The following is a 26921-nucleotide window of genomic DNA, read 5'->3' as shown; positions in this document are numbered from 1 at the left end:
AGAGTAGCAGAGCCGCATGAAGAGCTATTTCCACCATCGAATTACCAAGCATAACAATATTGGGAGGAAGAGAATGGCATTTCCTGGCGCTCTCTAACCCAGTGTCAATTTTTTAGCCCTCCACCACGATTCGTTTTTTCTAGAAAGCCGAACGACATCGTCCCATCCTTGGAGAGCGCTAATTTTCTGGGTAGCAGACAAGACAATAGGTCCTCTAGAAGTTAGATGATCAGTCTGAAATCTGGCATCGGTTGCGTCACGTAGTTCTTTTCGCCAGTGTAGGTCGCAATCCACAGCTGTTGATCTTGAAGACCAAAAGATGAATCTCCGAAATTTACGGAAGAGAGGCTGAACGGACGGTCGAAATCGGCACGGCTGCGGATGGGAGGTATGGAGACTGACCGATGTGACAAGATACCCCTGGGACGGGCTTTTCAGGTACCTTACCTGCCAGCTGGGTGTGATGTCGATTTGGATATTTTTACCGCCGGGGCTCTTGTAGAAAAAGAGCTGAGCTTGCTGCTGGAATGCACTGGAAGGAAGGGCAAGTAGCTTGTCTTTCACGGCTTTAGGAACTTCTTGCACTGTTCTCAGGAAATCCACTTCCTACATGCTCAATTCAGTTAATGAGACTTCGATGTTGTAGCATGATTACCGACCTCACATATCCTGTGACGGGCATATGCAAGCAGGGTCATACGCGCCTCGGTCGACTTGGGCATCGGCTCCAGTGCTCGACTTTTTCTGGTTATCCAACTCATCGCCAGATGTATCCCAGATGGCCTTCTGCAGACCATGCATATCACTCCCGCCAACCGTGTCCTGATGGCTGGATTCACCCGAAGTCTCCTGGATGTATAACTCTTTGAGTCTCCTTTCGAGTTCCCACAAGTCTTTATGCTTCCCGATAGCATGCTGCCGCTCAGCTGGTAGATGCCTGGGGTAGCCTATTGGACGGTATTTGCCAACCCCTCTGAGGGATTCAATATGATCGAGGCGCATCTTCTCTCCCAGAAATGCGTCCATGGTACTAAGGGCTGAGGCACTATCTATGTAGGCTCTTCCAAAAACATTGGAATCCTTTTGCGTAAGAATCTGGCTTCTCTCGGAATCGGTTGCTACTTCTGTAGGTGGTGGTCAGATCATTCTACCCTGCTACCCTGAAGCGACGAGAGGACCGACTTATTGAACAGCCTGTCAGCGAGACCCCGCCTTAGGGTATGGATCGTAATAATGTCGGGATATCCAGCACTGGTAACAACTGCCCGAAATATGCGGCAAAAACTCTCTCGCGTCCATCGACGTTTCGAGATCCCAGCAAATCTGGTGACTTGGCGTAATACAGGTTCCTCGGCCACAGATGGTTTCCATAAACGTGGAACAGGCTCGTTATTATCTGGATTCCAGGTTTTCAGAGTCTGCAACGAGTCGAGGTGCAGAAACGCCCCATCCTGCACCGCCATCTCTAAAAGCCAAGGTACGGGATTGAATCGCAACTTGCCATGCTCTCTCATCGCGATACGAAAACTGTATGCACAGCATCAGAATCGGAAGATTTACGTAGGTGCTTGCGACATATACAGTATTTTTCGGATTCTCGTTGTTCTTGACCCATTTCTCACTGAGACAGAAGAAGAGTTCGATCTCGCCAGCCATCCCGCAATATATATATAGCTCGATGTCCTGTTGCACGTTAGCTCAAGTAATGCCTAGCCTAGCAGGTCGCCTGAAGTACTGCATATCGGAGCCCACGTTCGTTTTTCTTCGAGGTGTTAGGTATAAATGTGCTAATAAGTGCTCTAGTGTAACAGTAGATAAGAATTGCGAATATGAACTACACTCTGTACCTCGGGTAGATAAAAATAAGATCGTCGTCGGTCCATAGGGACACAAGAATGTTGGTAAGATCACAGCACGTGAACATATATTTCGCCCTTCTTATATCCTCGATAACTTCTTCTTGACCAAGCCCTTTCGAGATCCACTTTTTGCACTTAGTATCCGCAGGAAAGTAATCGGATAGTAGATCTCCAACCCTTGGAAACATCCTTAGTATCCCTCGTATCAGGTAGACTTGGTAAGACGGGTGAAGCCGCCGAAGAATCGTTCGGCAAAATTCAATACGGACGACTTTGTAGGGCGCAAAGAGATCATTCCGTTCGAAGAATAGATGTAAAATCGTATAAAGCCCTTGATCGTGGCTGGGTCCGGCACGGGCTGTCCTTCACGGAGACCCTCCTTTCGGAGATTCTCATCCTCTTGGGACGCTCAGCTATGTCCAAGAGACAAAAGATTCAGTAAGACGAACACAATGGATGCTAAAGAGGTATGGACGGTACTAACGTGATATAATCCGATAGGACTCGGTCGTGCATGCCCTTGGTCTCGTCCGAATAATAGATCTCACAGTAATGCTGCTCTTTGTCTCGATTCGTGCCACGAACAGAACCGTTGGCTTGGGCGATAGAAATACTGATCTAGAGTCAGAAACCTCCCGCAGTAAGAAATGATTATTCGATAAAGCTCTCAAAAGCCGCAGCATATATAGAACCCTTAAAGATATAAAAATAAAGAACTCCATCCTAGGTATACACAGGCAGTATCTGGTAACAATGGCCGCGATAAAATCTAGGCTCTGAACTGATGTTATACCTGGAGAAGACCAGCCTCTTTATCTAATCCCTGTATGTATATCATAGCCGTATTTATTGTGTAATTCATGGTTTCGCTCTTTCACCTTTGGCCAGATTGTTTTTTCTCAACCAGTTAATTTCTTACGAACCTTGCTAATACTTCTATCGAGAAGATACTTATATAGATCATCTAGCATAGACAGGATGATACTTGACTGCTACCCTACTCAATTTTAGAGACACCCCAGAAGTATCAAATATAAGTAGATTAGAATATATATATTTGACAGCTTACTCACTGTATCTTGCGGCAAAAGGTGTTTTAGATATCGATATTGTATTCTTTGATATATAACAGGTAAAGTTATCTCTGTACAGAGAATGGCAGGGGCGCCATTTTTCATAATACTAATACTGTTGTCGCAGGATATTGACTATAGAGAAAGAGGCTGACAGACCAAGGTCAGCAATAAATCTAGTACTGGTCTTTCCCAAGTTCTGTGTCATTATATATCATAACAAATTACGGAAAGTTTCAATATAGAACCAAGCGTAGATCAACTGTATAATGCATAGTGTGTCTTGCTTGTCCTATTACTTAAAACGCGATACGTAGTTTTTGGAGGGGCAGACTGGTGTCGTAGGGCACTGTATTGGTTTAGTCGGTAGCCATTTAACACACCGGCTGAATATATCGCTCAGCGTGGTCAGTGCCGCTGAGCGAAAACTGTTGATGTAGGCAAGTACTTAAAAACCTAGCTCAGTGGAGGGCTCCCGGCATTTTCTTGATAGATATAATCATGACGCTTAAGTCGTACAGCATATATTGAGCTTAAGTCGAGCTGAAGTTCAGTGGGGTTTTTGCACTATACCTTTAGGATCCCTTTCTGTTATTTCCAAAAGCTATTTTTTTTTCAACACTATTGATTAGTATTCTTTTTATAATATCCGAAACCCAGTTACTTCACTTCTTCTTCTTTTTCATCATGTTGGTCAAATCTAGGAAGTATAATATTCTCATATCTCAGATAGACAAAGCACCTTTGGTTTGAGTGTTTGAATATCTCTTAATCTGCATGAAGCCGGTATTTGAAAACGTCAGGTGAGTCTATTTATAGTGTTACTGGATTATACCGCTCAGTGGAAGCTTGGTCGCAAGTCGTATTGCAAAGCGCATGGAAATTTCAAATAAAGTCCTGGATTGTCCGCCTAAGAAGACATGATAGCTGGATTCATATATGTGCTTAAACGAAGACGTTTTGGGAGGGCTACCCTTCAGCTATCACTATCCTCAACCAGCTCTTCAAGAGTGATGTCGATATATTCTCTCTGCTCTCTCAAGAAATTCTTCATCGCCGCAGTATCAAATATCAGCTGAGCGCGCTCGCGCTCGCGGACCTTCCTTATTTGATGCCTTATGCGCTCTTCTAAATTCTCCAACCGATATTCACTGTATTGCTTGTAGATTTCTGGCAGATGGCTTATCGGACGAAAGCCCACCAGCACTGTCTCATCCTTGACTAAAGCTGATTTTGGCCGAAAAGATGTGACCATTGTGATTCGCTCGCCCCCCCCGTGTGCCTTGAGAGCCTGGTGTTCGATATACCGTCCTTGCATCACAACCGAGCACCCCTATGACATAAAAACTCGTGAACTGGGATTATGTTATCTGTTGCACGGGTTTTGCATACCTTCGTAGGTCCGCGCACTTTCATCACCTCGTCTGTGCCTAATCGGACGGCAGTCTCTCCACCGACCATCCCCGTACAGTCAGACAGCATCGTGACGCATACAAAGGGCACACTGTCAAAGTGCCAGGAGAAGGCAGATTCATCTTCCTCTGGTATGGAATGCGTCTGTACATCACTCGACGTGTCGCTTTCGGAATTAACAGAAACATTAGTATGTCCAACTTCATACTCGAAGACCGGAACGACCTCCATTCCCAGTAAATTTGACATGATTTCGAGCACTTTTGGGCTATTCCAGACAGCATGTATGAATGGTGCTCTCCTGGCATAATCAACACATTACTACTGGGGTCTAATGGGTTTAAATACAACGGAAGCCGAACGAAAGAAACTCACTGCGGGCCAAATCCCTTGAGCATATTCGATGCAAAGTCAGAGCAAACGTGGTAGTTTTCTAAGATCTCGGGGTCAAAAAGCTCCGCCCGCATCTGATTGATGGCTTCTTCGGTGAATAAGCTAAAGGGTGTTGTGAGCGCAGTGGCGGAGATGCCACGGCCTTCCAGCCCAATATCCTTCATGCTGTACACCTTCTCGGGTGTTGTATAATTCAGATGTTTCCTCGGATCGAAAGTGGTTCTCTCGACTCGCCGTGCTGTGTCAGCCAGCGACTGGGGCAGCTGCTTGGTAGCTTTGGTCCGCTTCTTTTGCAGGGGGCCGACAACCTTTGGCGGAGGAGAGATTGCAACAGCCATGATCTCTGGAAAGCCGTAGCACGGACACGATGCTCACTTGGTAGTACTCGGAGTAGACTTCACGTTTAGCACTTGCGATTGTTGATTTATCCCGGAGAAACCTGAGATCTTCTCCTGATTTCTTTATACCTCGAGGGGGCCGGCAATTTCTAGAGTAAATCGTTTGCCTAAACAGTATGTGGCTCCCGTGTAAGTGGAGGATATCTTGGCGATTTGGGTGGAAGCTGCCTTGCGCGCAAGGTAAGGGTTGCCCGAAGACAGGAGTCATGATAAGAAGTCGATAGTTTGTGTCGCGGGGAAGGCAACCTCCGACTCAGTGTCCCACCCCGCATCGACACCATAAATCGTCCGCGAGAAGTAGGTAGATTGCTATACAAGGGACCTTTTTTAGTGATCAATGATCTGCTAAGACAGATACTTGATTCTTTATGGCAACTACTTCCCGAGCCGCTACAACGCTTATTAGATGATCGACAATCGCATTGCATGCTCAGATCTTTTGTGAAACGGAATAAATGAGTTCTTCTGGCATATATACTATCCTCTATTTTTCTTCTCTTCTGCCATTTTCTTGCCCACTAGTTGCCGAAAGTAAAGAACAGAAGTGTCCCCAAGCAAGATGTTTGACGTTGTTATCATCGGTGCCGGATTGTCTGGCTTGCAAGCTGCATACTCCGCCAAGAAAGCGGGACTGAAAGTCGTCGTCGTTGAGGCACGCAATCGCGTCGGTGGAAAGGTTTGGACGGTGCCACTCGCCTCGGGGCGAGGATATGCAGACCTTGGGGCTGCCTGGATCAATGATGAATTGCAAAAGCGGGTCACGGCGTATGCTAGACAATTCGGCCTGAAGACAACGAAGCAGCGACTGGAAGGCAAGGCAGTTATGCAGCTCTCCGGAGATGAGCGGTTCGAGTTTCCATTTGGGATTACACCTAAGGTTGGTACAGTGCCTTGGGAGATCCTAAGGAGAATCTTGGATTCAAGGGAAACTAACAATGAACGCGGAGCTAGTTTTCGCCAGAAGAAACCAAGAATTTAGAATATATCCGCGATCATATTCAAGCCAAGTCCCTGCGAAGCGAGCCACCTCTCCCAGAGGATGACAATGTTACAATCGAGCAATATCTTCTGAAACTCGGCGCCGGGCCCAAAACGCTGGCGATGGTCAACGTATGGGCAAAGGCTATGCACGGCCTGGAAATTGATCAATACTCCGCTGCATGGTTTATTGATTACTGCCGGACCAATGGTGGTCTCCTCTCGGTGCGTGCGGACGACCACACGGGTGGAAACTACATGCGTTTCGAAAAAGGTGAATGAAGTTAAGAGCCACGCGCGTTAGCGGTTAATTAACTCTCATCTTGTCCAGGTGCCCAACAAGTACCGAATGGTCTGGCCAAACTAATTGGCGAGGAGGACATTCGTCTGAATGAACCCGTCGCGTCAATCCAGGATCACCAAGATCATGTCACGGTGACCACAACCACTGGCAATACCTACACTGCACGCAAATGCATTCTCTCAATCCCTAGCACCTTGTATAAGGATTTAAATATCTTCCCCAAACTTCCTCTCCCCGTACAGGATGTCACGAATAACACCGTCTTGGGCCACTACAACAAGTCCATTGTCTGCTACAACACGCCTTGGTGGAGAAAGAAAGGGTTCAATGGATTTTTCGTGAGCTACGGTGGAGGGCCAGTTGCTATTGCTCGTGATAGTAGTGTTGACGAGATCGGCTATTATTCTCTTACTTGCTTTGTCAATGGCCGTCCTGGGGAGAAATGGGGAAACTCGTATCCACATGAACGTCGCGCGGCGGTTTTGAATCAGCTTGCGGCCATCTTCGACGCAGAACCAGATTCGGAGCTTTGGAGGCCTCTTGAGATCTTCGAGCAAGTGTGGCAGCACGAACGGTACAGCAAGGGTGCATTGGCCCCCGTCCACGCCTTAGGGCACTATACAAAATATGCCGCATTCTACGGCAAGCCTGTTGGGAACCTTCACTTTGTGGGTACAGAATACTCAAGGGAGTGGAAGGGATACATGGAAGGCGCTCTTTGCTCCGGCGAGATCGGAGCGCAGGAGGTCATTGACGCTCTCAAGCAAGGACCAACAGCCAAGTTGTGAGATGTTACAACGACAACTGCCCCGTTTCCGATATGCGATGGCTTATTATGAGCAACCAAGAAGGCCCCAACAAGACACAGAATAGATACATCGCACTGCTTGAAAAGAGCTCTGTTTGGTGCCCCTTAGATGGCCCGTTGAATCTTCTATTACTAGCTCGTTTCTAGACCTTTATAAGTAACCTAACTTCGCGTATCACAACAACTGTATCTAAGAATTGCAAGTTACGTCTCGCCGAACTTCCTCCAACAAAATTTCATTCATCACAAAGACTGACTAGTCGTACACTAAGCTTAATATCATGAACAAGGAGTAAGTACAGTCAACGGGGTCAGACTACCATATTTGGTTTGCAAGTGAAGTAGATTAACTCTGACACTTCGGAAAATGTAAACCCAAATCATCAACTTAGAGACCCTTTGGCACACGGAAATTGATTACGCTTTCGAGCATGAGCAATGCACGTTGAGCTCTTTATTCCGGTTATGCTCCTGCATGAATTGCTCGCGAACTGTAACCCCCAGCTGGGCAATCGCGACGTCGATCCGACATCCTACGTTCATTCAAAGCCCGTTTGGATAATCTCGGAATTTTGAGTTAACCGTCTCGATGAAAGATGGCCACCGGCATTAATACACCGTAACCACGAAGTTCGTTCGATATGGCCCAAATTACCACACGAATACTATGACAGATTAGGTGGCTCTTTCAGTGGACAGGACGATTCGTATTTCTAGTTTCTAGAAATTGATCAGAGACGGGTGTTGGTTTACCGGTTTACCGACGGGGTTGGCCTTCCTAATGTTGGAGCGGTGGCCCCGATGTTCAGTCCCCTCCGATAGTTTCATTTTGGCTCGACCCCTCTTACTGTATGGACTCGTTATGGATATGTGCAAGAGACGCTATCGTGTCGAATACAATAGGCATGCTTATATGAACGAATTCACCAGGGATCGGCATTTGTAACTCTCGGAAAGTTCTTACTCTGCACTCACCTCACTAATCCTCGTTTCTCTGCTCTCACCCAACACCGTTTTACGATCAGTTCTCACTCAAGTCATTGCCCAACATGCCCGATCTGAATCGGATTCTGCTCGTCGGAAGTGGAGGCGTGGGAACAATGGTTGCTTTCAATATTGAGGCCAGCGGCCTTGGACGTGTGGCTGCTGTTCTGAGGTCTAACTATACCAAGGTACTACAAGAGGGATTTGAGATCGATTCCTGTGAGCACGGGCCGATCAAAGGCTGGCGTCCCAGCGAAGGTGAGCATACTTACAGATTTCACTTCCCTGTCTTTGTACTCGAACTCGCTAATGGGAGCTTTTGTCCATTAGTTTTAAAAGAAATACCGACCATCACTGATATTCCCTGGGACTACATTGTCGTAGTGACTAAAAATGTGCCGGATATTCCACCAACAGTCACAGACATGATAGCTCCCGCTGTGACGCCCGGGCATACAGCCATTCTACTAATCCAAAATGGCTTAAATATCGAAAGGCCAATTCTCGAGCGCTTCCCAAACAACGTCTGCCTATCCGGCATCAGCATGATTGGGTCCCAGGAAGAATCTCCTGGTGTAATCAAACACTATGACGTCGATGTCCTGATTCTCGGCGCGTTCCGCAACCCCAATATAAGTCGCGATCGGGAAGTGGCCTCCGCCAAACGATTTGTGGGAATGTATACTGCCCAGTGCGAGACACGGTGTCGATATGTGGAAGATGTACAGCACTCTCGGTGGGAAAAGCTGGTCTACAATACGTGCTGGAATTCCATCTGTACCCTCACGGACATGGATACAGGCCGGATCAGGCTCACGGATCATGCGGTCCAGACTCTGGTCAGGCCCGCAATGGAGGAAATACGGGCCGCTGCAAGGGTACATGGTGTAAATCTGCCGGCAGAGCTGTGCGATAGAATGCTCGAGCTCGACCCTTTGACGATGTATTATCAGCCAAGTATGTTGGTTGATATGCGCAAGGTATTCCCGCTGCTGGTGCTCTGCAGAAGTCCTGGGCCTTATCGATGAGGTACACATACTAACAGATATGCAGGGTAAGTTTATCGAGGTCGAAAATCTTATCGGAGAGCCTTTGGCAGCTGGGACCACAAGTGGAGTGCCCATGCCTACATTGAACGTGCTTTACAATCTGTTGAAGGCGAAGCAATGGGCAACCAAGGAAAAGCTCGGGATGCTCGAAATTCCCCCAGGAGGCGATTATTTGACACAGAGGTCCTTCCCCAAACACAAGGTGCACACAAGGCCGGTAGAGGAGCCAAGTCTTTAGAAGAGTATTATGGCGTCTTAATTTTGCAAACATCGCTTTTGAAGGGCACAGGAGCACCGGTCCCTTAGCAAATGAATATTGTACTTCCAGTTTAAAAAGAATCAACAAACACATAGGTGAATAAAAAAAATGCAAACGAATGAAGTCGCAATCCAGCAAATTAAGGTAGAGAACTATTTCAGAATGTCTCGTTTTAGTCTAGATAGATTTTCAGGCATAGATTCGAAGTCCAAGTCAAGGTGATTTCAGATGTCACGAGACCTTCACATACCCTTCAGCGTGGTACCCGCAAGTGGAAGGCAACTCCCGACGTGTCGGTGAATGCCTTCCCGATTCACTACCGGCGGTTGCTTACCTAGACTTGCCAAGGAGGCTGGGGATAGAACAGGGAAACCTCGTCACTACGTCTGGCGGATATGACAATTTTAGCTATTTAATTCCTAATATCGCTCGTGAGGCTACTAATTTAGATCCGACTTTCACGCGAATAACTGATTCTCAGCTGTACTAATCTATTGAGGGCGCCAATACACTTGACCGTGAAAATGTCACAAACACTAATAGCTCCCTCGCGCATCGACACGGTCCTTGCTGTCGAGCCGGAAGGGCAACAGGAAGCCAGTGCGGCACTGCAAGCTATTTCAAGAGGAGGCCCTACGTTGGGTGGGATTCCGTCATACACATCAGTTGAGGCGCAAAGACATGCGATGCTAGAACATATGGCTGGCGCATTTAGAGTCTTTGCGCGCCGAGGGTACGATGAAGGGTTGGCCGGCCACATCTCACTTCGAGACCCCGAGCATCCTAATGCTTTTTGGACCAATCCGTACGTCTTAAGTCCCCATATGATTATGGAAATACTAACGGGGTAATAGATTCGGTCGTCATTTTGCACTTCTCAAAGCGCAAGATATGATACTGGTGAATGAGGCCGGGGAAGCGATTGGGGGTAACAATAAGCATCCTGTCAACGCCGCTGGCTTCCTTATCCACTCTGCACTCCATAAGCGTCGACCGGATGTGCATGCAGCCTGTCACATGCATTCCACATACGGCCGAGCATGGTCAGTGTTTGGTAGGCGCCTGGACATGATAACTCAGGACTCTGCCACCTTCTTCGGCGATGCCCAAGCAGTATACGACGACTTTGGAGGCATTGTATTCAAGGATGAGGAGTCCGAGAAACTGGCACAAGCGCTAGGCCCCAAAGGTAAAGCGCTAATCCTAAGGAACCATGGGCTTCTGACCGTGGGGCAGACGGTTGACGAAGCCGCATTCTTGTTCACGCTTATGGAAAGATGTTGCCAAATCCAATTGCTGGTCGAGGCAGCCGAGGCAAATGGAACGCCAAAAAAGTTGATGAGTGAAGAAGCAGCCGAGTACACATTCCGCGCCTCTGATCCTGCCGTCCTGTACTGTGAGTTCCAGCCGGAATTGGAGCTCGAGATGGAATTGAGTGGGGGTGCCTTCTCACTGTAAGGTGATCCAAAAGTTTTTAAGGATATCGGGCTAGAAAGAGGCCAACGTCTCTCCTGATATTGGGAATTATGGCCATGATTGTTTAGCCACATTATACCCCGATAGTATTGCATTGCCATGCACACTCTTTGATCAATGTAACATGAGCAAATATACCTTGGGCAAACAAATGGACATCTACTCTATTGTCGGTCACCGTGTATTGATATTAGCATGCGCGAAGGTGCATGAAAATTTTCGAATAAACCATCTTGACACCAATATGACAGTCACTCAGATCTCTCTGATCATCAACAATATCCTAACTAAGTGTCAGTCTGGCCAATACAGCGTTATTCTCCAGCACTGTCGACCAACTGATGTTACGGTTGTTCTCCTGGTCCCGGGCCGACCAGACCAGTCTCAGCGCATGTGCTGCATTTTCGAACATGCACATCCCGGTGCGGGTCGTTTCTCCATTCAAAAGCTCTCTCACTTTCTTTCGAGTGTTGAAGTTCAGAGCTTCACAGCCTGCCAGGAATAATGGCCAACAGATATTTGATGATGGGTCATTCGATTTCCGCCTCGAATCCGTACAGCGTTGCAAAGACTCAATTGTGTTTTCAACAAGAGATTGTATCATCAATGCGTCGACCTTTCGGACAGAGCGGTAGAAATGAATAAGCAAAGCCGAGTGCATTGCCTCAATGAAATCCCGCAGAGGAGGCTCAGAGGAGAGGCTCTCAGCCCGTGAATCTGCAGTGCACATTTCGGGTCCAAATGCACAATTCAAGCGCTCTCTCATCAATCTTTGCCCCTCAAAGCTGGAGAAGGTCTTCTTCCAATCCCAGATCTCGGCCTCCAATTGGCTAACACGATCGTTCAGCGGTATATCGGAGGCATCTGTAAATTGATTTGCATGACAATCAAACCCCTCGATCTCACGTATTAGTCTCGTCGTGCGGGATATCAAATGAAATAAAGACGTCGGAAGCGAGAATATCTGCTCAAAGGTAGATTGGTTGTGGTTGGTATTGCAGGACGCTTGTGCCGGTGTAGAGGGATTTGTCGAAGCAAAAGAATCGTTCGTTTCGGGGATATTAGGCCCTCCCTGGAATTCTGGACTTATACTCCTGGCATGGCCTTTTGCTGCAGGCTCGTCCGTAAGTAAATATAGCATAGAATTGAGCTTTTCCCCGCTATAAACTCCGACGCTATCCTGCAAAGTTCGAATATAGAAAATGATAGTTTGCAATACTCTCAGGCTGCCGGAGATGTGGCTCTGCTGGATGCTGGAGTCAATACTCAAACTGCTGATTTGTCGAAGGTAGATATATGCCTCATCAATATCGCCACTGACAACCTTTGGGGGACCAAGCAAAATTAGCAAAATTAGCAAAATAAAGATAGGTGCAGCTGAAAAAAAGGGGGGGGGGACGTACACAAAGAGTAAACATACTTGTCAACGCCAGTAGAATATCAACCATATTTTCACTCTGGTGGCCAGACGAGTGATCCTTCAACGCGAGTCCCAACCGTTCTTTTGCAAGGGTTCGATACTGTCCACCACATGTTCTCCACTTCTGTTCCGATGGAGACATATGTATGTGTGCATGGAAAGCGCTTGCACTTAAGACAGCGAATAGCAAGCTGGCCTTTGCATTTCCCGCGTCTCCCCGAACCATGACCTCTCCAAGTGCTTCGTGTACCTTTGGGATGTGCAGGAACTCCCAAGGTGACTGCTCATATTTTTGAGCTGGAAGGAAGCAAGGCACTAGAGTATTTCGGTAGCAATCCAGCAGAACTCTGATAGAATGAAAGTCCAGATCCGAAAAGTGAGAGGTAAATGCAATCGTGGGGGATGTGATAACAGAGGAAAGAAACCGATTTGAGGGTGGCATAGAGTACTCTTCTGTGAGACGGGTACTGTCCTCAACGAGCAGCTCATCAACATCTTGTAACGACGGTTGGTGATCGTCGGGTAGCAACGTCTGATATCCTTCTCGAGACAAAATCTGATCCTGATCTTTCCATAGAAGGGCATCTAGAATGAAATCCGGATACGACTCGGTAGGAAGGTCCATTAATAAACTTTCTGTATCAATATTCGAAACTGAGTATGAGTCATGGAGAGGAGCACTTTCAGGTTGAGTATGGATTCCATCTTGGTCTTTTGTGGGATCGCCTAATGAGTGGCAGTCGTCTACAACACTTTCGTGCTCTCCGGTCACTCCCCGTTCCGCACCTCGGGTCTGGAATACCCCAAAGGGGCCACGGCTGAAGGTTTCTCCATACAGGCCATTGCCTCTAGCATCAATTTGGGCCAGAAGGTCATCCACGGAGGATACCGTTGTGGATGAAATAATTTGTGCAATGTGTCGAGCGCATTCGTCGCCTTCCACCGTGCATCAGAATGGGATCAAATTGCAATTGTATACTAGAGAGCGTAATTGGAAGAAATCCAGCTTACTTGACAACAGAGTCCCCCGCCTGGCACTGGAGCCGACTACACGGTCGAACGTTGGATCGGATACGGTGTGTCCATGACCTAATGATCTTGTAATTTGGGGGGGAAGCCATACAACTTCGGGATTTTGTTTCGGGGACAAGCATGGACAGTCAAGTTTCACGCATGTAGAGCACCGAGGAAGGAATCGATCGCACTTGGCCTTTAGTGGAAGAAAGTTAACTTCAGTTCCAAAAAGGTGTAGGCTAATGGATTACCTTTCGGGAACGGCAGGTCATACATGAAGTAGGGCGAGACATAGCGACAAGTGCTCGATGCCCGGTGGCAAGTAGCAGATGCAAGAGACCCTCCTAGCAATGCAGATAGACTCCAGGAGAGCAGTGACCCGGGGGAATTATGCCCCATGGAAATGGAATTGGGGGCGGTGGAGGATGAGGATTTGTATGCGGGGGCGATGGCCATTGCGCGGGGGTACCGAGATAACGGAACTGGCCTTCCACATCTGGCCCGACCCCATGCAGTCGTCGGCAGTCCGAGCCGAGCTTGGGAGAGGGATAGTATCCTGCATTTCCAACCATGACATTATTTGAGCGAGGCAAAAGCGGATACAAGATACATATATTGAGATAGACTAACCAGAGATCATCCTCTTCATTCCATTGATTCGCGATCATGTAGACCATCTAAGCCTACTCCATAAACAACGATATTTCTACCACTTAGCGGGCGGGATCTTCTCCCGACCGACTGTGTATCGAGCTTCCCAACCGAGGGGCTCATAGCACCCGCTCAAGCTTATCTAAACACTGGGGATGCTCTTTCTTGGAGATAATCCACAGCATGAGACCATCCTCGTGACAGGGTCTTCACGAAAAGACTGTCAGGTAGGCTATATGGATATCTATATCTCGTATTGATAAAATCTTGACTGGTACTCTGGACAACGCCGAGACTCTTCCGATGAGATGCTTCCTGCATAGATTCAGTCTGGTTTGGTACTTACCAGCAAGCCATAAATCTCTCTGGTCTTCATCCCGAGCTGGTGTATGATACAGAACAGGCCAATATCGGAGGCCTTGCTGATGTCGGGATTGTCAGGGCAAACCATTCTGTGGCGCTCAGTGAAAATTTTTAGTAAAAATAATGATGCGCCCTATACGTTCCCAATTGAGCTAATGGTGCAAGAGAGGAAGAATGCTACTCCATACGTATAGTGCGCCAATGCAGTTGTCTGTGTTAGAGCACTTTATAGATTTACACAATACCAGTCTGTGGGCAGTTTGGCATGGATAAATATATCAAGAAAACATAGTAACTCCAAATTAGATTGTCATCAGAAAAATGACCGTTACGAAAGGACATGACAGAAGAAGATGCCCTGGCTAGCCAAAGCAAATCCGCACCTGCAGAGGAGAATGGCTATCGGATGAGTGCTGCCTGTCAATGATCTGCCCCCACCAAACATTCCCGAAGCCGTTTGTCTTTTGCTCAGCCCAAACCGCTTCTAGTAGTGGTATGGTGGTGTTGAACATGTGGTATCTTGTCCTATCATTCCAAGACGCACAGAGATGTAATATCTTCCTCTGCGATGAGGGGTCTTGCAATTCACATCCAGCAAAGAAGAGCGGCAGCAAGGCCTGTCTAGAGATCATGCATTCGTCGCGGCAGGCAAAGACATGGTCCATTATGGTTCTTGCGCGGTACAAGATATGAACCGGGACACTACACCCGGGCATCCATCGGAACACCCTATATAGATAAAGGAGAAGCCCATTTCTCCAAGCTTCAGCGCAGTGCATATTATCTACATCTTGCTGCATGCTCTCTTCGTTGTGAAAAGCGGTAGCTGGCGAAACATGATACCACGACTCAAGTGATTTTTCAAGTGCGGATAGGAGCGTCGTACCAAACGTAGCGTACTGGTTGAAGGACGACCTTCGCTGTTCTGCAGCTAATCGTGCTAGTTGCATCACTACCTTCACGAGACTGAGTGGGCATCCGCATAGACGAAAAAAGTCCCACTCTTGGCCGTTGTACCTTGACATAAGGGTTTCAAAATAAGCATAAGGGAGCACACAATCTTCCCTGTTGACCAGACTTGTGATCGCATCCCACCTGGCCAGTCAGCTACAGTTCGTTAAGGAAGAAGGCGGGTTTCAAGTACCATAACAGTATTCCTATTTGCACTTGTGTCCTAGCGGAGGTGGCCCACTTCTCAATGCCGCCGCAAGCTTCGAAAAGGCCGTATGCTCCCAGGAGATGGGTTCGCCAAGTTCCGAGGGCAGACTGGGTTTCCTAGAATCCCGAGTCAATGAGGTGCTTACTCAACGTATGTGAAGACGCGACTAACATCTAGTGAAAACAGGATGATAATGGTATCAAGGATAGATTCTCTATGTGTTGTACTGTTGTACCTGTCAAGGTTCTGGCGGAGTGACTGAAGTGCGGCATGACGATGGGTGTCGGTGGATGTGCTTTCGACATGGTGACCAGCTAAAGCCATCACCGCATGGACGAGGAACATAGGTTTGGGAACCGAGCTTTCTCGGTACTGGAAGGGGTTCATTTTGAAGTCAGATGTTAGTGGGATTCGGCAAAATTCCATGTTATCTTTCAGGCCTGAATTAGCGAGCCATGCATGAGTAGACTTAGAGTGGACATACATCGTTCAAGGGCATTGTAGTACCGCTGACCAAGAGTACTGTATAAGACACCGGATGGTATTGAGGTGGAAATGAACAATTCTTCACATTGAGCATTGAGGCTAGGTAGACTGGACGCAGCCTTTTCAGCTTCGCATTCGGCCGGAGACGTGGACAAATGGCCGGGTATGCATTGATTTATGCTGTCGCGTGGATACGGGGGGCGCTCCGTAGTGGCTCCTTGACTTGACTTCAATTCAAGAATGCTTATACTAGACCTTGTAGAAGAATCATTGGATTTTTGATCAAGAGAACATAGATTATCTTTTACTGACTGTTTAGAGGGCCGGTCCTGGGCCGGATGCTCTACGATAAATTCGAGTTGGTGCGGGTTGGCATTAGGCCGGCGGGTCCTCGACCGTCTGACTGGTTTTTTAGACAGGGAAAACACCGGTTGCCAAGAGAGCTGGAATTCCCTCATTCTATTCAGTAGGTGACAAGCGTACGAATTGAGCGAGTCTGGCCAAGGAAGGCTCGATTATCGATGCTCTGCAACCATGACAATCCATCCGGATTAATCGTGAATGCCGATCCGAGATCACCCTTACCCGTTTAGGCCACTTGCCTATTTGGGACGATTGCCTGTTTGGGTATTCCGGAGTCCACTCCAGGCTCATGAATATAAGGATCTGCCGAGAGACTCTTGATATAACTCTCGTTGACCATTCTTGCTAGCTCAGTACTATTATTCTCGGTGCAGAGCTGCTAATCTTCCCTTCCAATTGACACTTAGCAGTGATCTGTTTCACCGTATGTCATTGAACCCTATAGGATATTGTACGAGGGTATAGGTACAGCGATATATCAAGATTCCTTTAACACCAGGGAAATCGCCAAGGCCATTCGGTATGAATGGTATTCAATTAGTCAAGCGTTCGGACTCTGTACCGGAAGGTTCGTCAGCCCCATAGACGATATATTTCTTACGTCGCTTAACCTACTGAGTATAGAAATACAGGGCCGACATATAGTGCAGATGTTACAATAGTCAGCTGGAATGGACCAGATGATCCACAGGATCCTTTCAACTGGCCTCTGTGGAAGAAGTGGTGGGCGACTGGACTAGGTCTCCTCGCGAGTTTTGTTTGCTCGATGAACGGAACGATCCTATCTGTTGCCCACCAGGATATCAGTGAAGAATTCCATATTTCTGATGCGACATTCCCAAATTCCTACTGGCTAACCACTTCCTGGGGCTTAGGGGCTGCTTTGTGTCCGCTGATCTTATTCCCTATCATGGAGGATTTCGGAGTTCGGCCCGTACTTCTCGGCACCTACTTCGTTTTCGCTTGTCTCCTGGTCCCAGTGGGGTTTGCCCATAACTATGCAACGTTGATCGTTGTTCGTTTCTTCAGTGGCGGATGTGTTCCACTCATGAGCGATGCAGTTGCTAGCATAGCATCGAATGTTTTCCACGGGGATCGAGCCAGAAGTATCCCGATCAGTCTCTACGTCACTGTATATCTTTCCTCAACAAGCATAGGCCCAGTCGTCGGCGCGTCCATACTACAGTTCCTCCCTTGGCGCTGGACAGGCCACATGGAAACAATATGGACCGCAGCAGTGCTCCCAATTTTTGCTCTCGGCCTTTCCGAATCTCGAGGATCAGCGATTCTCCAAGCTAAGGCCAAATCCCTCCGTTCAGACGGCAAGAACGCGTACACAGCAGCAGAACTAGAGCTAGACCGTACGCCATTGTCCCAACTCGTCATCAAAAGCATGAAGCGACCATTATACATGCTTCTTACAGAATGGGTGGTTTTTGTCGCTGCTCTTTGGGCAGCGTTCAGCCTCGGAACGATTTATCTCTTTACCCAGTCCGTCGAACAGGTCTATGCAGAACTTTACGGCTGGGATGCGGTCAAGGCAGGGTATGTACAAGGTGCTATTGTGATAGGCGAAATCCTCGGCTGTGTACTCTGCATATCTACCAATCATTGGTATCATGACTCCGCTGCCCGGAATGTCGAGACACCCGGCGTACCCATCCCCGAAGCCAGGCTATACCCATCGATCATCGGGGGCTTCTTTGGGGTCACCGGAGGGATGTTTGTGTATGGATGGACTTCATACTCCTCCATACATTGGATAGCACCGACAGTTGGCCTAGCCATGGTGGGCTTCGGATCCACTGCTGTTATCATAGGCAATGCAAACTACTTGATAGACGCGTATAGTAAGTATGCGGTCAGCGCTCTTGGGGCGGTTGGCCTTGTGGAGAATGTTGCCATCGCTTTCCTTCCGCTCGCCACTACAGCCATGTACACAGACCTTGGGTTTCAATGGGCTAGTTCAGTTCTTGCATTCGTATCGTTGGCGCTGGCTGCAACCCCGCTCGTGATGCTCCGATGGGGGGCGGTCATCAGGTCTCAAAGCCCATTTATGAGAGAGGCTATTATTGACAGGCGAAGTGGCAGCGTCGAGACAGCCAATATGTGATCGCTCTCACTAATCCTCACTTTATTTGGCCTTGATTGCCACCGATTGCATACTCCGGGGTATGTGGGCATAGTGTGCTATTCTTCGGTATTAGGCTCGCTATGAATTGCTCTCCCCTTGCTTGACTCTCTCTGGTCTCGGTTCTAGGAGGCCCTGTTTCTTCGACAAGTACTTTCCCATCGCCAAGGCTCGTGTAGCATGATCATATTATTTGCGGAGAATAGCAGTAGGTTGTCCAAATGAAATTTATTGTTGATTCGCGCTTTTTATGCAACCATGTATTTTTACATAGATGTGCTATTCTTTTGTAGGATTACTCAAGTGGTGTACAGTACCAATATATATATCTGTACTAAGAAAGCACTCGTCTCTATATAAACTAATTTTGACTAGTAATTATCTGACCACTCTCACGGTTTTTATTTGTATGATCTACTCGATTCCTTGACGTGTATGGGAATCATTGAGACGACGAAACGGCGAAGTGGTCGAGTACTATTCTAGGGTCGGGTTGAAAAGGATGTCTAAAGGATGCATTTGGACATCCAACTAAACCCTTTTAGGTTAGCTCCTGGCGAAGCCTCGGTAAAAAGGGAGCAACTAAAGCGGTCAAGCTCAGACGGTGGATTCTATCATCATTTCTGACAAGCTTTCAGAATCAGCAAAACAATAAACCGATACTCTCTGGAATGTAGAGAGGCTTGGCCTTCTCCAAATCAGGGAGCTACCAGGTGGTGGATCGGGTTACTAGTAATTGTCAGACCGAGGACAAAACGAGCAGCAATGACAAGCCTGTGTGTATGGTGGCCTTACGGTTGCTCTGACTATAGTATTTTAAGTCCGTGACTAACATAGCAAGACCGACATTAACTAGAGTGTTGCTAACATAGTCAATGCAGGCAGGAAAGCTCTTTCAGGACTATGTGGATATACATAATGGATATTACGTTGGAGGAGGATTCTGGCCAGCAGCCCTGATTGGGCCGGCTGGTTAGATGATCCGGCCGCCTAAACGGTCCCACAATCCTTTTGTTGTTCTCGGCTTGGCTAGTTTAGTTAAGTACACCGTAGCAACCATTCAATTTCAACCAAGAATTATGATGACCACGATATAGCGTGCTTAAGATATCATGCTGTCCCTCCACTTCATATTCAGCCGCGTGCCATGTCTCATCTCGCAAATAGGCACGTTTATTGATGGCTCGTCATAATCCGATCTCTATACCTCTGGACCAATTCTTCATCCACGATAGGGGCGGGATATGCATCACCACCAAGGACATGCTCTCCAGCAGTTGCGCCCTTCAGCATGGAAGATACTGCTTCTGCATCGACAAGACCGTCAACTACAGCCGCAATGCGTGCTAAGGAGCTCGCTGGGTACGCTGCCGCATAGTCCAGGGCCCTGGTCCGCCATGATACAAAGGGAATATGTTCACACCTCTCACCACCCATCAGCCGGAAGAAGTAGTCAGAACTGACTGCGTTCTTGTTGACAAAGTCAAAGTCATGACCTATCTGAGACCGATCCTCGACCATCAGGGTGGCGATAGTTTTGCACAAGTAGTCGACTGGCTGCACAACGGAAAGATTGGCATTTAGAGATGGGAAAGCGCCCATCTCGAGGCTTCCTACAATAAGATTGTGTAGAAAGTCCCCACGGTCAAGTCGGAAGTGACCAGTCGCTGCGGACGCAGTCACAAAGGGTACGCGGTAAACCGAGGCCTTTGCCCCGCGCCATCTTGCCGCCGCCACCATGCGTACTTCGACATAGAGTAGCCAAACTCCCGATCATGGGTGGGTATCTCATATCCTTGGTGCAAGGGCAAGGTTGCGAGAGTGGATATAAAGTGGGCTGCCTTACCATGGCCGCGCGACGCTAGACGTAGGACCTCGTGTGCGCTGGTTATGTTTGGTCCGATGTAGTCTTGTAGTGGCCGCATCCAGTCAACAAGGGCGCTGCAGTGGCAGATAGCGTGGACAGAGCTAGCCAACTTATCAAACGCCGACTGTGATAGCCCAAAAAACGGTTGTGCTGCATCTCCTGGTATTGGGTGAAGCAGCGAGGTATATTCCGGCTTCCAGAGATCATAGCTGTTCAGTGCGCTTATAAGTCGTTGTTGACCGTGGTCAATATCCTTGGCACGGACGAGACAGTGAGCTTGAATGCCCAGCTGAAGGAGCTCACTCAGGATAAATGATCCGACGAACCCAGTGGCGCCAGTTATAAAGACAGCATCAGGTCGTTGAATGTCTCCTTTATTATCGAATGCAAAGCAAGGCTCAAGGCACCCGCTGTTAGCTACTGACATGTCGAGTGTGGTTCCTGGTGTGTGTGCAGTGCCATTTAATCCTTTTTTCTCCGGAGCAGCTATACCTGGCCTGTCATTCTGTCCATGCATCTGTGATTGTATCTGGGTCAACAAAAACGTACTGAGCGCTCTCAAATTTGGATAGTTCCATGTAATTGAGCTGGCAGAGAGTGTTTTGAGTTTTGTTAACTTGGCCAGCTGGTTCCGCATTAGCACGGCTGTCAATGAGTCGAAACCAATATCCTGTAGTCGCACGTTCACATCCACCTCCTCGGCTGACGCGTATCCCAATGCGTTGGCTACCGTCTCTCGAACCATATGTAACACAGTGGCCGCATGCTGACTAGGGTCCGCTATGCTCAGTACCTGGAGCAAATCCCTGCCTTCTGTGTTTTGTGTTGTGTTGCTCCCCATACCTCTACATTCATAGCCCTCTTGCGGTTGCAACAACAAGCGATATAATGGTGGAACCTCGCCTCCGTCTAGGACACCATCCCCCAGGAAATATGCTCGCAGACGTTCAAGATCGAGTGCTGCACCCACGGTAAGCGGACGAGCACTGCTAAGTGCCTGCCATAGTAACTTTAGCCCATCCTCAGGAATGAGTGCGTCGAGGCCAAATTTAGCTAGATGTGCAAGGGTCGTTCTTCCTGTCAGCTCCAAGGCCATCCCATCCCCAGCCCAAACACCATACGCGACAGAAGTGGCCGGAAAATGCTGAGCCTGACGCCAATATGCGAGTGCATCAAGAAAGGTGTTGGCAGCGGCGTAATTCCCAAGACCAGGCATTCCCATGACACCAGAAATCGACGAGAACATCATGAAGAAGTCCAACTTCATATGTTGGGTAAGCAGGTGCAAATTCCATGCACCATTCACTTTTGGTCGAAACGTTGTAGCACAGCGCTGGGCGGTCATGGTGGAGAGGACACCATTGTCAACCACGCCGGCCGTATGAATAACGCCAAGGAGTGGGCGATCCTGGTTGAAGATCGCCAATGCCGACTTCAAACTATTGAAGTCACCAACATCGCAAGCAATCACGCTAGCTGTAGCGCCCAACTGACTTAGTTGTTTAACGAATGTCTCTGCACCGGGAGCGTCCATGCCTCGACGAGATATAAGAACCAAGTCACGGACATAGTGAGTGGAAACTAGCCATTTGGCCACTTGCTTACCAATTCCACCCATGCCACCAGTTAACAACACTGCGCCGTTTTGTTGCATAAGAGGTTGTTGGTGTTGCGCTGCAACCGCCTGTGGCACATCTGGGCGGACTATCCGGGGCACAAAGATTTTACCGCTTCTCACGGCGCATTCGGGTTCCTCTTCTGATAGCCCTAGCACGGCTGCCAGGTTGTTGAGAGACTCTTGTCTCTCGTCTAAATCGATCAGGCGGAGCCGTAGTTCAGGATGCTCCGTTCTCGCGGTACGCATCAGTCCCCATAGTGGAGCGGCGCTTAGGCCACTTCGCTTGCATTCTTCCCTGTTCAATCCATTGCTTATGGTGCCATTAGTATAAGCGCCCTTGGCACTGATACTAGCCGCATTATGAGTTACCCAAATTAAGGACGGCATGAAGGTCAACCTAGCTGCAGACTGTAACTGGCTTAGAGCTTTCGCAATGAAGGTATTAGCCTCAAAGGGAATATCGGGGTTGGAGGACTGATTCCAGAGGCATAACAACCCGTCTAAGTGTTTGCAGTCCTCAAGTTTCTGGACCTCAACAAACCGGACACCGGCCTGTACTAGGGCTAATTTAACTTTTGATGTCGAGCTAGGGTCTCCACCTGCACATAATAGACCCCAGGAGGTACCGCCGGCATCAGTTGCTGGTTGTCCCCTATCAATGTATTGCCATCTGATTTCGAACTGAAACCGGTTATCACAGCTAGGAAGATCACCATTTGCGCATTGTCTATTTTTGCATTCAATAGCAGAAACCCTCGCGGCACTAGTCGTTACTGATCTTGACGGTCCAACTGAGTTGACATGCACCCGCTGAAAGCTATATGTTGGCAACTGAACCCGTCGGCAGGCGAATGGTTTGAAGTAGGTAAGCCAATCGACAGGCACACTTTGAACGTGAAGTCCAGCAAGGCTGCGTTGCATGGTAATGATATCATCTTCTGTTTCAGCCTTTAGAGACGGTAAAAAGACAAGCGGGATGTTGTCGTCTTCACCGCTTTCCGTAAGACAAGTTGCAGCCAGGCCAAGTAAAACTGGTCGAGCACCCAACTCAAGGAATGTGTTGATACCTATTTCATCGTAGAGCACCTGAGTGCCTTCGCTGAAGCGAACAGCCATACGTACCTGTTGGACCCAGTATTCTGGTTGTTCCAGCTGCCCTGCATGCGCTAATTTGCCAGTGACGCTACTGACAACTGAAAGCTTGGGTGGGTGGAATCGTAAGGTCTCGATCACGGCTCGAAACATGGGAAGCATTCCATCCATATGGAACGAGTGGAATGCGTGCGACACATCCAGCGTCTTGACCCGGCAGCCAAGGTCGTTTGCGAAATGAGCTGATACACACCCAAGAGCATCAACATCACCAGAGATGACAGTCTGCGTTGGCGTGTTGTGACCAGCAACGTCGACCTTGTTAGACAGACCTAATTCAGATATGACTCCGATGGCCTCTTTGGCGGTGGCCTCCAGGACCACCATGCCACCTTGTCGTGTTCTGAGGGCTTGCATGAGCCGACCACGCGCTCCTACGAGGCGACAGGCATCAGACAGGCCCAAGACACCGGCAGCATGAATGGCTGCAATTTCACCCACGCTGTGACCTAGTACTGCTAGTGGATAAACACCCCAGCTTTCCCACAGCCGCCATAGTGCGACCTCCAGTGCGAAAATGGCAGGCTGAGCGTAATCTGTGCGACTTAATAGCCCAGCCAGATCGCTGCCATGATCAGCCCACATTACATCAAGAAGCGGCGGTTCCAGGTTGAAAAAGTGCGCAGCGATGTCGTCCAGGGATTCTTGGAATTTGGGAAACATGCGGTAAAGGTTTCTGCCCATGCCCGGTCGCTGGCTTCCCTGGCCGGTAAACAGCATCGCTAGGCGCGGCTCATGGTCATGGTTGCCACCCGTATTACTCAATATACCGGACTGAGGCGGCACATTGTTAGGAGTATCAGCTGAACAGAAAGCTAGTTTCTCTAGTAGATCCCTTCTATCTTGTGCTATCAATGCCAAGCGACGACAATGATGTGAGCGCGTCGTTGCGAGCGAGTACGATATGTCCTCGAGGCATTGGCCGTCATCACTTGAACTCATGGCTTTTATGTGCCAATACAACTTCCCAGCTTGCTGGCGCAACGCTATATCCGTCTTACCTGATATCAGGAATGGTAGTTGAGCGTGGGAAACGGGATGCTGCTGTCTCTGATCGGCATTCGTTGACGGCTGTGGTGCCTCTTCAATACTAATGTGGGCATTTGTTCCTCCGAGGCCAAACGCGCTAACTCCAGCGCGACGTGGCTTCTGAGAAGCGGGTGGACATGGTCGATTCTCCAATACAAGCCCCATGTTAGAATTCTTCCAGTCGACTAGTGGAGTTGGCTCATTGATATGTAGAGTTCGAGGAAGCATGCTATGCTGCATGGCGAGCACAACCTTCAGCACACCAGCCAAGCCAGCTGCAGCCTGAGTATGGCCGATGTTAGACTTTGACGAGCCTACTAACAGGGGCTCCTTCGAAGGGGGCCGGCCGCGAAAAACCTCGGCCAGAGCTGTGCCTTCGATTGGGTCTCCTAGCTTCGTTGCGGTCCCATGAGCTTCGATGTAATTGATTTCGTTCGGCGTCAATCCAGACCTGTGAAGAGCCGTACGTATCAGGCGCTCCTGGGCGGGGCCGCTGGGGGTGGTGAGGCTGGCGGCGCTTCGTCCGCCGTGGTTGACAACACTGCCGCGTATGATGGCATGAATCGTATCGCCATCACGCTGGGCATCGGACAGTCTCTTCAACACTATCACGGTGGCACCGTCGCTGAATCCTGTACCTTCAGCATCTGCTGCAAATGCCCGACAGCGCCCATCACGCGATAAACCCCCAAGCCGACTAAACTCTACGTGAAGATCTGGGGAGAGCATGATCGTGACACCGCCGGCCAGCGCTATTTCGCACTCCCCGTTTTGTAGAGCTGTGCATGCTAAGTGAGTGGGGACAAGTGATGATGAGCATGCCGTATCGACCGTAAGCGACGGGCCTTCTAGGCCTAGAAAGTACGATACACGGCCGGAAAGGATAGCACTATGTGAGCCGGTTACTGTGTACCCATTGAGCCCCCTCTGACCTGGGGTGGAGGAATTATGAGCAGCAACAGGAGCATGGCCGATGAAAACCCCCGTCTGGCTGCCACACAGTCGTTGCATGGGATATCCGGCACGTTCGAGGCCTTCCCAGCATGTTTCCAGCATGACCTGCTGCGCTGGGTCCATAGCTTGGGCCTCTCGAGGTGACACTCCAAAGAATGACGCGTCGAATGATTGGATGTCGATGAAACCACCTTCGCGACAATAAGACCTACCAGGTGAGTCTGGGTCAGCATCATATAACTGGTTGGCATCCCAACGGGCTTTGGGAATATCGGTAATTGCGTCGCCACCAGTTTCGAGTAGCTCCCAGTGCTCCTCTGGGTTGGTGATACTACCTGGTAGTCTACATGCCATGGAGACTATGGCAATATCCTCGCGGTGTGTATTTTCATGCCCCCTGTTCAGGTCATGATTGCTTCCGTCGTGGTATTTCTGTTGCCTCAATAGCGATTGGACTGGCGGGACCTCTTTTTCTGTGGTGCCACTTGAACTAGTTCCTTCAAGATAAGCCGCCAAGGTCTTGACAGTGAAGTGTTCGAATAATTTCGCCGCCAGCACACGCCTCTTGAATGCTTTTTCGAGCTCCTTCTTAACGCGAATAAGCCGGATGGAATTGCAACCTACCTGGTAAAAGCTGTCATTGATTCCGATGCGGTCGTGACCAAGCACCCGCACCCAAACGGTCAGTACACGCTGCTCAGTGTCTGTCTCAGGCTTGTTCGATGCCACTCTCGTTGCTCCCACTGAAGTAGGATCTGGCAACGCCTTTCGATCGATTTTGCCATTGGGAGTCATTGGAAAGTATTCCATTTCGACGAAAAATGCAGGTATCATATGCGATGGTCGGCGTTTCGACAGCCATACATGAAGAAGGCCGCCCAGCGACGATGTGGATGACCTACTTTCATCCCTGTTCTGGAGCACATAGTAGGCGACAAGTTGATCATTCCGGCTGACAACTACAGCAGCGGAAACGTCCTCGTGTTCGGTTATAGCCGACGCAACATCCCCAAGTTCAATTCGGTACCCTCGCACCTTGACTTGATAGTCGACGCGGCCCACCATGTTCAGCTTTTTCGGTGTTATAAAACGAGCCAGGTCCCCAGTCGAGTACAGCCGTCCCTTATGGAAAGGATTGACCTCGAGGAAGCGATTACGCGTCAGTTCTGGCTTGTTCTGGTAGCCGCAGTTGACTCCCACACCACCGATGTATAGCTCGTACAGGTACACCTCAAGAATGCTGTTCTCGCGGACAAGTATGCTGAGCAGACCATTAACCAGGGAAATCACAGCTACCACTACGATTCGAGTTTGAAGGAGAGAATTCCAAAATGGAATGAACGTATGGCTGAAGCTTTGGGTCAATATAGTTACAGCTTTGCTAGAATGGAGACGGAGATGTGCGAGTCTGGCTACAGGTGCGATGATATTTCATTCTTGGAGATGTGGGCGCATATGATGATAAGAGGATTTTGCTGGCATTATTGCCATACCATGGTACATAGTGGATAGGCGGGTTGGCAACGTTAGGTTGCTGACTAATTCATCAGTAGTTTCGGATAGTTTTTAATAGTTACTGATAGTTTAAACAAAACAAAAATCAGTTCTACAGTCACATAATAGTTAATTTATTATTTTTAAATTATTAGTTATAATTTCAAGTTCTATATAGTTTTTGTATAGAAATCTATAAATACTGAAATATAATATAACAGTCAAT

General features: G+C 48.6%; 8 protein-coding genes across 8 annotated transcripts; 4 read left to right on the top strand and 4 right to left on the bottom strand.

The window, feature by feature from the left end:
* Nucleotides 1-3908: 3908 nt before the first annotated feature.
* ABOM_006623 (uncharacterized protein) lies at nucleotides 3909-5076 on the bottom strand (the record flags this gene model as incomplete). Its single annotated transcript, XM_022533752.1, has 3 exons — nucleotides 3909-4265; nucleotides 4325-4646; nucleotides 4721-5076. 3 exons carry the CDS (start codon nucleotides 5074-5076, stop codon nucleotides 3909-3911), a joined length of 1035 nt encoding a protein of 344 aa, XP_022388841.1.
* Nucleotides 5077-5695: 619 nt separating this feature from the next.
* On the top strand, nucleotides 5696-7206 carry ABOM_006622 (flavin monoamine oxidase family protein; the record flags this gene model as incomplete). Its single annotated transcript, XM_022533751.1, has 3 exons — nucleotides 5696-6013; nucleotides 6088-6388; nucleotides 6446-7206. The coding sequence occupies 3 exons, from the start codon at nucleotides 5696-5698 to the stop codon at nucleotides 7204-7206; spliced, it is 1380 nt and encodes a 459-aa protein (XP_022388842.1).
* Nucleotides 7207-8275: 1069 nt separating this feature from the next.
* Nucleotides 8276-9497, top strand: ABOM_006621 (ketopantoate reductase family protein; the record flags this gene model as incomplete). Its single annotated transcript, XM_022533750.1, has 3 exons — nucleotides 8276-8468; nucleotides 8541-9190; nucleotides 9264-9497. The coding sequence occupies 3 exons, from the start codon at nucleotides 8276-8278 to the stop codon at nucleotides 9495-9497; spliced, it is 1077 nt and encodes a 358-aa protein (XP_022388839.1).
* A 545-nt stretch (nucleotides 9498-10042) lies between these two features.
* Nucleotides 10043-10976, top strand: ABOM_006620 (uncharacterized protein; the record flags this gene model as incomplete). The annotated part of the gene is made up of 2 exons (XM_022533749.1): nucleotides 10043-10323; nucleotides 10373-10976. 2 exons carry the CDS (start codon nucleotides 10043-10045, stop codon nucleotides 10974-10976), a joined length of 885 nt encoding a protein of 294 aa, XP_022388840.1.
* Nucleotides 10977-11277: 301 nt separating this feature from the next.
* ABOM_006619 (uncharacterized protein) lies at nucleotides 11278-13884 on the bottom strand (the record flags this gene model as incomplete). The annotated part of the gene is made up of 3 exons (XM_022533748.1): nucleotides 11278-12318; nucleotides 12398-13350; nucleotides 13680-13884. 3 exons carry the CDS (start codon nucleotides 13882-13884, stop codon nucleotides 11278-11280), a joined length of 2199 nt encoding a protein of 732 aa, XP_022388793.1.
* A 1665-nt stretch (nucleotides 13885-15549) lies between these two features.
* ABOM_006618 (uncharacterized protein) lies at nucleotides 15550-15988 on the bottom strand (the record flags this gene model as incomplete). Its single annotated transcript, XM_022533747.1, has 2 exons — nucleotides 15550-15717; nucleotides 15773-15988. The coding sequence occupies 2 exons, from the start codon at nucleotides 15986-15988 to the stop codon at nucleotides 15550-15552; spliced, it is 384 nt and encodes a 127-aa protein (XP_022388794.1).
* A 984-nt stretch (nucleotides 15989-16972) lies between these two features.
* Nucleotides 16973-18563, top strand: ABOM_006617 (putative MFS multidrug transporter; the record flags this gene model as incomplete). The annotated part of the gene is made up of 2 exons (XM_022533746.1): nucleotides 16973-17018; nucleotides 17083-18563. The coding sequence occupies 2 exons, from the start codon at nucleotides 16973-16975 to the stop codon at nucleotides 18561-18563; spliced, it is 1527 nt and encodes a 508-aa protein (XP_022388792.1).
* A 1191-nt stretch (nucleotides 18564-19754) lies between these two features.
* ABOM_006616 (uncharacterized protein) lies at nucleotides 19755-26704 on the bottom strand (the record flags this gene model as incomplete). Its single annotated transcript, XM_022533745.1, has 3 exons — nucleotides 19755-20326; nucleotides 20428-26499; nucleotides 26695-26704. 3 exons carry the CDS (start codon nucleotides 26702-26704, stop codon nucleotides 19755-19757), a joined length of 6654 nt encoding a protein of 2217 aa, XP_022388791.1.
* Nucleotides 26705-26921: the final 217 nt, after the last annotated feature.

The sequence above is a fragment of the Aspergillus bombycis genome (genome assembly GCF_001792695.1).
Source record: "Aspergillus bombycis strain NRRL26010 chromosome Unknown contig00046, whole genome shotgun sequence".
Classification (NCBI taxonomy): domain Eukaryota; kingdom Fungi; phylum Ascomycota; class Eurotiomycetes; order Eurotiales; family Aspergillaceae; genus Aspergillus; species Aspergillus bombycis.
The sequence above is the reverse complement of the archived record's forward strand: the minus strand, read 5'-3'. Positions and strand labels throughout refer to the sequence as shown.